The sequence below is a fragment of the Molothrus ater genome, chromosome 9, assembly GCF_012460135.2.
Source record: "Molothrus ater isolate BHLD 08-10-18 breed brown headed cowbird chromosome 9, BPBGC_Mater_1.1, whole genome shotgun sequence".
NCBI lineage: Eukaryota > Metazoa > Chordata > Aves > Passeriformes > Icteridae > Molothrus > Molothrus ater.
The window spans coordinates 13,790,604-13,800,450 of NC_050486.2; the positions used below are offsets into that span (position 1 = coordinate 13,790,604).

The 9,847-nt window shown below is 41.7% G+C and overlaps 1 protein-coding gene across 2 annotated transcripts; it reads right to left on the reverse strand.

Annotated features, from left to right (window-relative positions):
* LOC118689760 (holocytochrome c-type synthase) lies at positions 1–6,881 on the reverse strand. 2 transcript variants are annotated; one of them, XM_036388200.2, is made up of 7 exons: positions 6,814–6,881; positions 6,223–6,372; positions 5,360–5,508; positions 4,619–4,767; positions 3,398–3,517; positions 2,781–2,867; positions 1–2,356 (listed from the first exon to the last, which is right to left on the reverse strand). In XM_036388200.2, exons 2-7 carry the CDS (start codon positions 6,335–6,337, stop codon positions 2,158–2,160), a joined length of 819 nt encoding a protein of 272 aa, XP_036244093.1. In that variant the 5' UTR covers positions 6,338–6,372; positions 6,814–6,881; the 3' UTR covers positions 1–2,157. The 2 variants fall into 2 exon arrangements, with proteins under 2 accessions (XP_036244093.1, XP_036244091.1); XM_036388198.2 differs by having other exon boundaries at positions 6,809–6,872.
* Between the last annotated feature and the right edge of the window lie 2,966 nt (positions 6,882–9,847).

Consider the following 9,847-nt stretch of genomic DNA (forward strand, 5'->3'; position numbering starts at 1 on the left):
TTTAGAAAAGTATATTTATTTGCTTTTCCCTTTAATTTGATGACAAAGTAGTACATTTCATCAACAGTAGCACAGAAAAGAACAATTTTGAATCTGTGGTAGATGAAAGGTAACAGGAGATAGTAAACACATGAAGTGGCTTGTGACAGTTTCCCCAGATTCAGCAGCAATTACAATTTCCACACTCTCAACATCACACTGCCAAAATCAACAAAGCAAACTCCTGCTTTTGAAGCTTCTGAAATACTCCCTACAGTGGTTTAGCCTTTCCATATTTAGTTATGAGAAATACAGAATCCTCACTGTAGCAAGTTGCCAAATACATAAACCAACAACTACCAAAATAATCCCATAGGAAAACAACCCACCACCCCAAAAAGAGTACTCCTCAATCTTTACTGTTAGAACAGAGCAGTTCCTTCATGAGTCAGTTCCTTCACTTGCTTCATACAAACTCTCTTTTCATTTATCTCATCCATATATTGCCTATTTAGATGGAATTTTTTTTTCCCAGTTTATCATATATATACGTGTATATATATATATATATCACTGAAAAGCTGAAAAAGGAATGAGCAAAGTGCATATGGGTAAGAGCATGGTTTTCCTCTTAGGATTCTGGATAATATTTATTCCTACCATGCACAACAGTTGTCTCTGAAGTGGGAACTAGTTGTGATCATTAGAATTCCAAAGTAGGAAAGCTTCATTGACTAATTTTTCCCTAAATGGGAAGTAACTTTCCTGAAACATTAAGAGAGGCTTCCTATCAAAAGAAAAAAGGAAGGGAAGGGGAAAGGGAAAAGGAAAGGGAAAGGGAAAGTTCCAATGTCAGTTAAACACAGGCCACTTTCAGAAAATGAAATGTACAGCTACTTTCCCATTAAGGTTGGGAGTTTCAAGAAGGCAGCTTCCCTCATTTGAGAAGGTACAATGTGCTATTCTCTTACTCCTTTCCATTCCCAAGTGTTTTGCACAGCATCTGAAATTTACTGAGTCGTGCAAACTTAAAGCTATTACATGGAAGACTTGAAAAAGTTAGTTTCCCTTACTAAGCACAGACAATAATCAAATCTTTATGCCATGCATCACCCTTAGAAAACACTCCAATCAACCTCCTCCCTTGGCACTTTTGATACCCTTTTAGCCCAGTTATGGACACACCTGTAATACACCTCACTATACTCATGTGTTTGACTGTGTAGCCACACCCCCTTGTGCAATTCCTTATTATATAAAAAACCATGCTGTAATAAATATCATTAATGCAGCCAGGATGTCAAATGCAGACACACTGCAGGAGGTTCTTTAAATAAGGCTTAGCTCTGTCCTGAATTCATTACATGACACACATTACGGACATGAAAATACTGTAATAATGTATTTTCTTTCATCAGAAAACCATCTTTTAAATATTCAAATAAATAGCAATTAAATATCAATTTTGTCCTTTTAGAAATGCTGTTTTAAAAGTGACACTCATTTCCTGCTTCTAACAGTGTTCTTCGGTTCAAAGAAAAATTGCAGATTAAGGCATGAGTGTTCTCCTTTTCTACATAACATACCTTTAAAATATTCATACCACACTACACCTCCTTTAACTGATTAACTGAAGTTTTCTGAGGATGTATTTGAATAGGTAAAATGTCTATGTGAAAACAAATACATGGTTTTATTATGTAAATAAAACATGTAATTTGAAAGAGTCCGGATCTTTTACCGTTTATTCGTCATGGAGGTATCCAAATACTTTAAATATGTGAAATAATGTATGAAATTTCCAGTTTTCAATAATCAAGTAATACTCAAAACTCCAGTCAGAATCAGAACTGCAATGTATTTGGAGAAGCACTGAAGTCATGAAATGAAAAGAAGGAGAGCTTACGCAAAATCTGAGACGAAGAAAGGCTTCCCAGTTCTTAAGAAAATTAAGATACATGTTTTTGCCACTGTAACTTTATTATTCCATTTGAAACACCACAAAGCATTGGTGTACTTAGGGAGAGATTTCCCTGTCCTCCCTTCCCACCCCCAAAGAAGAGTGGTGATGATGAAAGCAATGACAGCTGCAGCGAACCTCTATCTCAAGTCCTGGTATTGACACGTCCATTGTCTAGGAGGAAAGTGGTTATTTTCGGGTACACACCGCAGGAGCAGTTAGGAAGTCCAGCGCCACCAGGCCACCTTGACTCTGTCCCAGACGGCCGAGAGCGAGTCCAGCGCGGGGCGCACGTCCAGGATGGTGAACTGGTAGTTCTCATCCACCGCCCCGCCGTCGTAGTAATCGATAACGTAGCGCACCTCCTTGCCACAGCGGTCAACGATCCAGTCGTGCCTGTCAAAGGGCAGCTCGTACCTGGAGAGGACAGGGAACACCCATGGAGACATTTAATGGGTAATATGAATCTGGGAGAGGGAGTCCCATTCAAGATTTGTTTGTCCGTAAGATCCCACTAGTACATCTATCTCCCGGCAATTCTAACGTGCAATACCAGTTCTGAAACATCTTTAAATTAATTCCACACCATGTTTTCAGACACATTTCTCCAGCCTGCCTTTTTGACCAACAAGTGCTAAGACCTGGCTATGCAGTAACCATTTTAACAGTAGCTACAAACTCCACAGGACTATTTCAATGTTCATCCCACCATGTGGACTCTAAAGAGGCTGTCAAGTGCAACAAGCAGGTGGGGAGCCAAGAAACATTCAAAAAAAGTCAAAAATAGTCCAAAAAAGACTATGGGAGGCTGGAGACCTTTTTTCTGAAAAGACCTACATACCCCATCCATGAACGTATTCTGGCTCTTGGCGAGTACTCCTTTGCTTTGCCTCCAAACCGCATCAGTGATGGCCCACATGGACATTCCCTGTGCACGCAATTAAAAAGGAAAAGAGTTTTCACCTGTTAACACAGTCATATTTACAATGATTAAACCACTATGGCAATTTTTTTTAGTAACAGAGAAACTGAGTAGAAGAAAGCAACAGTAAAAAATTAATTACAAGTGATATAACCCAACATTTTTTCCTTTTTCTAAAGCTTTGAAAAGTCATCCAGTTTCTGTCAGCACTTACTGCTGGTATGATAAAGTATCACTGATCTGCTCCAAACCATTGTTCTAATTTGTAAACAAAGCAGTTCTCTGCAAATCTAATCTACAGATTTAACAGATTAAAGAATAGAAAACCATAATCCAAACTACTGTGTAAAAACGATCGTGGGATTTCAGAGAAAAATTTGTAATACCAAATGCTTAACTAGTCTATGTCTTGTAGGAACAGGGACTATGCTGATCTAAAAACTGACAGTCTTCTCACCAGTCATGCTAATCTAAGTTTACAACTCATATCTTTGTCATAACAAATATTCCATATGCAACATTTCACAGGTACATACGTAGCATGTAGAGCTTCCCACTTCAAAATCTCCTTCCAAGCTTGCTCATTATTTTGATTATGAATCTTAATAATGTTGGTCATGTCTTCACTTGTTATGTCATCATCTTTCCACCTCCACCTAAAAAATAAGAACTTGAAAATAGTTTATAAACATTACAGCATAACTACCTTCCTAGCTTTATCTGATAAACTTTTGAATGAAGATTTAAGGCTGTATGCAAGACACAAGACAAGTATGCAGACTTCTAGCTCATCTGCTTAAGCATCTTGAGAACCACTTCATTTTCTGTGCAGAAGTGTGGTTATCCAACTTATCATCACAGAGATCTACAAATTCTACATAGCTAAATTAACAGCTTAACTGGATCAGAAAGTTATCAGAGTGTGCAAACATCACCACATCCACAATATTCATAAAAAATGCTTAGGAAAAATCCCAGTTGCATTCCTAATGCACAGAAGTCCTGTATTCAATACATTTGCAAACACTTAGAAATACTTTCCATCTCTCTTGACACTGCATGTGTGCTTCCTTTTCAACTAGCATAACCTTAACACATTTCAGTGTTTACAGGAGCCAAACTTTTATGTTCCATACAGGCTGCTTATGTCATATTGAGTTATGAACCATATTGGACATGTAGGAAAAAGAATTACTATTGCTCCAAAAGTAAACTACCTGTAAACTTCACCTGTTAGAGAATGACAAATCATTACAAAAGAACAAGGAAACATCAGCACAGGAGGATTTTTAGTCTTGCCTACACTAAATTTTTGTAAATACCAAAAATATCTACTTGCAAATTTCCCCAGTTTTAGCAATTGTGCAAAGTTAGATGTTCTCACATAGAACTTCTACTGTCATTTCACAGCATTAGCATGAAACCAACTGGCAATCATGCAGCTGGCATGACTACAATCATGCAAATTTTGTCTACCCCTATACAGGGACTTTTAAGAAAATCTTCTGAGCCACTAGCAGTTGCTTGACATTTTTTACCATCCTCCTAATCACTAGAAGACACATGGCTTTTGAGACCAACTCATCCTTTAAAATATAAAGATGTTTATAAGAAAAGTACTTTTTTTAAAGAGCTACTTTATTATTTACTGGTTAAAATCCACAAGTTCTCATAAAAAAAAAAAGAACAATAACTAATGATACTAGTTCATGAATTCCAGGCTCACAGACATATCTGATAATTCACAGTGTATTTACCCTTTTCTTAGCATAGCATTCCAGAACATTTGCTCTGAAGGATAGACCCATTTCTTGTCAGAATGTGCTCTAGGAATGGAAGACTCTTCTCTAACAGTTGACAATGGAAATGGTTGACCTGGAGATGGCTGCTGATTGGGAGGAGGCATCTAGAGAACAAGGAGAACCAACAACAAACTATAGTATTAGCATTTTGGTAAGTTACAGTGTTTGAGAAAAATCAAAGCATGATCAATCAACTCCTACAAAAATCAAGAAGTTCAACCTTTACTTAATTCCCCCAATTTTTTTTTTTTTTGCAGTAGAACTCTTTGCACAAGTTTGTCATCAGGAGACTACAGGAAAGCTCTCTGCCTAAACTTCAATTTTCAAAAGAGCAGTGCTTTTTGTAAATCAGAGGAAATCTTAGAGATGCTAATCAGAACTCAACCATACTGCTGTTACACAGAAACTAAAATCCAACAATGTATCATAACGAACATTTATGTAACTAGTAAATAGAGAGCAAAAGATATCTTTAAAAACAGGAAAACCACCAGAGATGTAAATTTTAATACAATGTTAAATAAGATGCAACTTGTTTTTAAATAAAAAATTGCCCAAAAAAGCAGTCTTAAAAATAAAACAATAATGTTATTTCCCATACTTTCCAGCTTACATAGTAGCACTATTTACATTTTTGGGTATAATACTTCCGAAGAAAGAAGAGTAAAGAAAACATGTGAAGTAAGCAAAAGTTACCATATTGCTGGGATCTATGTCATCTTTCATTTGAGCTGCACCAGACTTCACAGGACATGCTACAAACTCATAAGCTCTTTCTTGATGTGCAGGAACATCATCTGTGTTCTCAGTTCTATGATCAGCAGTCTTCATGTGCATTGGACAACCTTAAACACAACAGTAGTGTACATTTTGTTACAAGATGAAAACTCTAATACATGAAATGGAAAAGTTCATTGAAGGCTCATGTAAATGCAAATGGGTATTTCACTATTTCTTCTGAGCTTTCCAACAGTTTTGACTGCTCTCTTTCCTGCATGTCAGGACCCAAAATCATGGTAAGATCTGAGTTTCCTGTGTAGTCTCTGAATGCTCATTTCCTACCCATCCTGGTCCCAATACTGAACTGTCTGTACTTAAGACTTCCTCAGGGAAGCTGACCCAGTGCATTGACTGAGTCAACAGAAGAGCTGATGTCCTTCGCCAGGCATCCATTGCATTCCACCCTTCTGCGGCCCTTTTCCAGATGCACAGTTTTTAGTGACAACCAATCAACCCATCACCATCTCTGTAGGGCTCCCTGACCCTCTGTGGCTGTGCCACACCATGGAACAGATTTGCAGGGCCCCTGGGAAACCAGACAATTGGATGCGACCCACTGCTTCTACAGTAAGCACCTCCTGTCTCTACAAACAAAGCAGCTTGCACAGTGTTCTGGTGAACAAGTGACTCCTCCTAAGGAAAATTTACTTGAGAATGACTTTTGTTGAACAAAAACCTCGAGTTTATCTGAAGAATTTCTCCCTCCCCCGCCCCGGCCAAGATTTTTCAGTCTTGTTTCTACATAGAGTTTAGCTCATTTAGGTTTCAAGAATGATTACCGCTCATTTTTTCTTGATGCATGGGACATTCTGAAGGTGGAGACGCCGTCTGGTATTGCCTGGATGCATTTGGTGGCTGCTCTGTGGCAGCCGGGGAAGACGCGGACAAACCCATGGCCTCCGCACACCGGGCCTTTCAAGATCAAATTTCTGAACAAGAAGAAAGCAAACACTCGTAACCCAAAACTACACTGGCTATTTATTAAGGTGAACGCCAAGTGCAGGTGCAGTGCTGCACCACAAATTTAAAGATTAATTGAAAAATCTATTTAAGTAACAAGCTTCCACCCAAAACAAAACCCAAGTCCCTGGCGAGGCCGCCCCGAGCTCCTGCCCTGAGCTCCTCACGGTCCCGTCGGGGCTGTTCCCGCACCCCCTGAAGGACAGCGGCTCCCGCCCCGGCCCGGCCCCCGCCGTGACCGACCCGCAAGGTCAGGGCAGGCCCGCCCCTCTGCGCGGCCCGGCCGCCCCAGCGCCCGCCTCCCAGCGCCGCCGAGCCCGGCGCTGCCGCTGCCGCACCGCGGCCCGCACATCCTCCGCACCCGCACCCTCATCCTCCTCCTCCTCCTCATCCTCTTCTCCTCACCTCACCTCGCCCGGCCCGGCCCGCGCCTCCGCGGCGGCCCCGAGCGCCTCGCGAGAACCCGGCTCCGCTGCACGCCTGCGCCCGCCGGCGAGGGGCGGGCACGGAGCCGCCTCCCCGCCCAGGTCCCGGCCCCCGCCCGGGTTCCCGCCCGTTGCCGGGGCTGCGGGAGCGGGGCGAGCACGGGGCCGGACACGGGGCCGGGTCCCCTCTCGGGGGCGGGCAGGGGGCCCGGTCCCCTCCCGCCGCCGGGCACAGGGCTGGGGCTCCAGCGGCCCCGGGGTGCGCCTTCACCCAGCGCACGGCTGCCCAGGCCTCGCAGCCCGAGGACAAGAGCCGGGCCTGAACTTGCCAGCGAGAGCGAACTGTGCCAGCCGAGGCTCGCGGGAAGCCCCGGGCAGCTGCGCCAGCGAGAGCTACGTGTGCTGGTACCTCGTGCTGTGGGCTTGTGTGTGAAATCATTGCCCCTTACAACCACGAATAATTGCTTAAGTATAGAAGGAACCCACAACCTACCAGCAGCACCGATACCGTAAAGGTGTATCCTTTTTAGTATTAAACTTGCGGAGATAGTAAAGTTATTTAAGATTATTTTTAGTCATCAACTAGCCAAAAAAAGTGTCACAGCTCTTTGAAGATTTCATAAGAAAACTGCCTCATTTCCAAGCCAGAAGATGCATTTTACCTGTACGTGTGAAGTACCGTGCATAACACGCAGAAGATGGAGCTCACTGTGCGCATCCAAAGCACAGAATACTGCCTTCATCACAGCCCTTTTTGATCAACAAGTGCTAAGACCCGGCTAAGACCCACTGTAACAGTAGCTACAAACCCCACAGGACTATTGCAATGTTCATCCCACCACGTGTTCTCTGAAGAAGCTGTCAAGTGCAAAAAGAAGGTGGGGAGCCGAGAAACATTCATTATAAATGTATAACAATTAGAACTGATTTAAAAAATAACTATAGTTTTTTCCCAAATAGTCTATTTCATTGTAACAATTAAAAATAGAACTAAAGGAGGAAGGAATTTAATCTTCAAGTGACATAGTTATTACAGTAGCTTAGGATGAAGAAAATCCAAACTTTTACATGCCATCTTTCAAAGTAGGATCTTTCTTATTAAGGACATTGCCATTCAGTGTGAAAATGAAAAAACATACAAGTATAAAACAATACCAAAGATTCATCCTTTCAGTCATTTTTGCCCTTTTATAGTCTTGATTACTTAAGACGAAATTATTTTCTACCCCCTCTGCATGCAGGAATTATTAGCACAGCATATTGAGAACCTTAAGATAGAAATTTACCATTATGTCAGGAACTGAATCTCTACTATATGCCCTAGAAAACATTCTGATTGCCTCCATCATTTCCCAGTTCAGGCATATTTGGCTTTACTGCAGTATCCAAGACTATACTCACAGTAACAGCTGTGTAAGCAGCACTAAACAATCGTTTTATGTCTTCACGTGCTACACGTACAGAACCACAGAACAATTTCAGGCAGAAGGGACCTTAAAGATCCTCTCATTCCAACCATTGTGCCATAGGCAGGGACACCTTCCCCATGAAAGGAATGAGAAGGAGGTGTCTTTACAAACAAGCTTGATGGTAGATATGGTCAGGGAGAGAGGTGAAAAAAGCAATGGGGGAAACCATAAATTCCACAGGAATTCCACTAATTGACAGTCTGCTACTTACTCAAGACTGTGTTAAATCTCTGGATTTAGAGAAAAAGAATGGAGACACAAGGAAAAAGAAAAAAGGGTGGGGGGTATTAGGTGTTTCAGGGAGTCTGTACCTCTGAAGAACCTCAGCCAATGGGGAAAGAGAGAGGAAAAATGCGGCCCGGAAATAAGGATAAAAAGGAGGCTGTCCCCCCTAAAAATTTTGAGACCCCATGGGAATGCCCCATGTCCTCTCCTTTTATTTGAATAAAGTTACAGGACTCCTCTGTCTCCTTTTTGGACTAATCCTCTTGTGTTTGTGGATTAATTTTCCTGACACCTACACCAGGTAGCTCAAAGCCTCATCCAACCTGGCCTTGAACAGGGGCATCCACAGCTTCACTGGGCAACCCATTCCAGTGTCTCACCACTCTCACAGGGAAGAATTTCTTCCTAACATCCAATCTAAACCTGCCCTCTTTCAGTTTAAAGCCATTCCCCCTTGTCCTATCACTACATGCCTCTGTAAAAAGTCCCTCTCCAGCTCTCTTGCAGCCCCTTTACATACTGGAAGGGGCTCTGGAGTGTCCACAGAGCCTTCTCTTCTCCAGGCTGAACAGCCACAAGTCACCCATCCTGTTTTCACTTAATGACACTGTTTAACAAGATCCTCCCACAAAGCAACTGAAATCTCTGCTTCTAAATATTTCAATTCAGTGGCAAGAAGGACTCTATGGTAAAACAGATTTTGTCTCTCTGATGTTCTCAAATGGAAAATTGCTTCTACTCCTTCCTCTCCAAGTACATAATGCTGTAGATGTCACTATGCCATCTCCCTGCTTCCACCATCACTCTCCACCAGAAGCAACAACTGCACTATTAGTCATTGTATAGATGATCGTTTTCACTATTGTAAGCTAAGTCAAGTAGCAAAAAATTTTTTACTCAATGTAAAGGCTTCTTTACAAAGAACACCAAGGTCCCAGTCTCAATGAAGCAGGGTCTACCATTGCACTGTGAACTCCAGAAAAGTAGAGCAAAAGAAGACAACACAGTACCCCACCTTCTAAAATATGACAGATCTCCATTGCAAAGATTGAATTTTTTTTTAATATTAGTGCAAAATTATCACACCAATACAAGGAGAGAAACCAAAGTTTTCAGCAAGAATACAAAGAGTAATAAAAAAAAAGGGAAAAAATGAAAAGCACCTGTGCATTCAAATATGACAAAGAAGTGGCTATAAAAAATACTTCCTATATCCTACATCTTAGGGAGAGATAATGTTTCTCACACTTTAAGCAAGACTTGTTGAATGCATCAGTTTAAGAATGGCTCACTGAAAGGCATCCCTTGTTCCCAGCTGTGCCCAG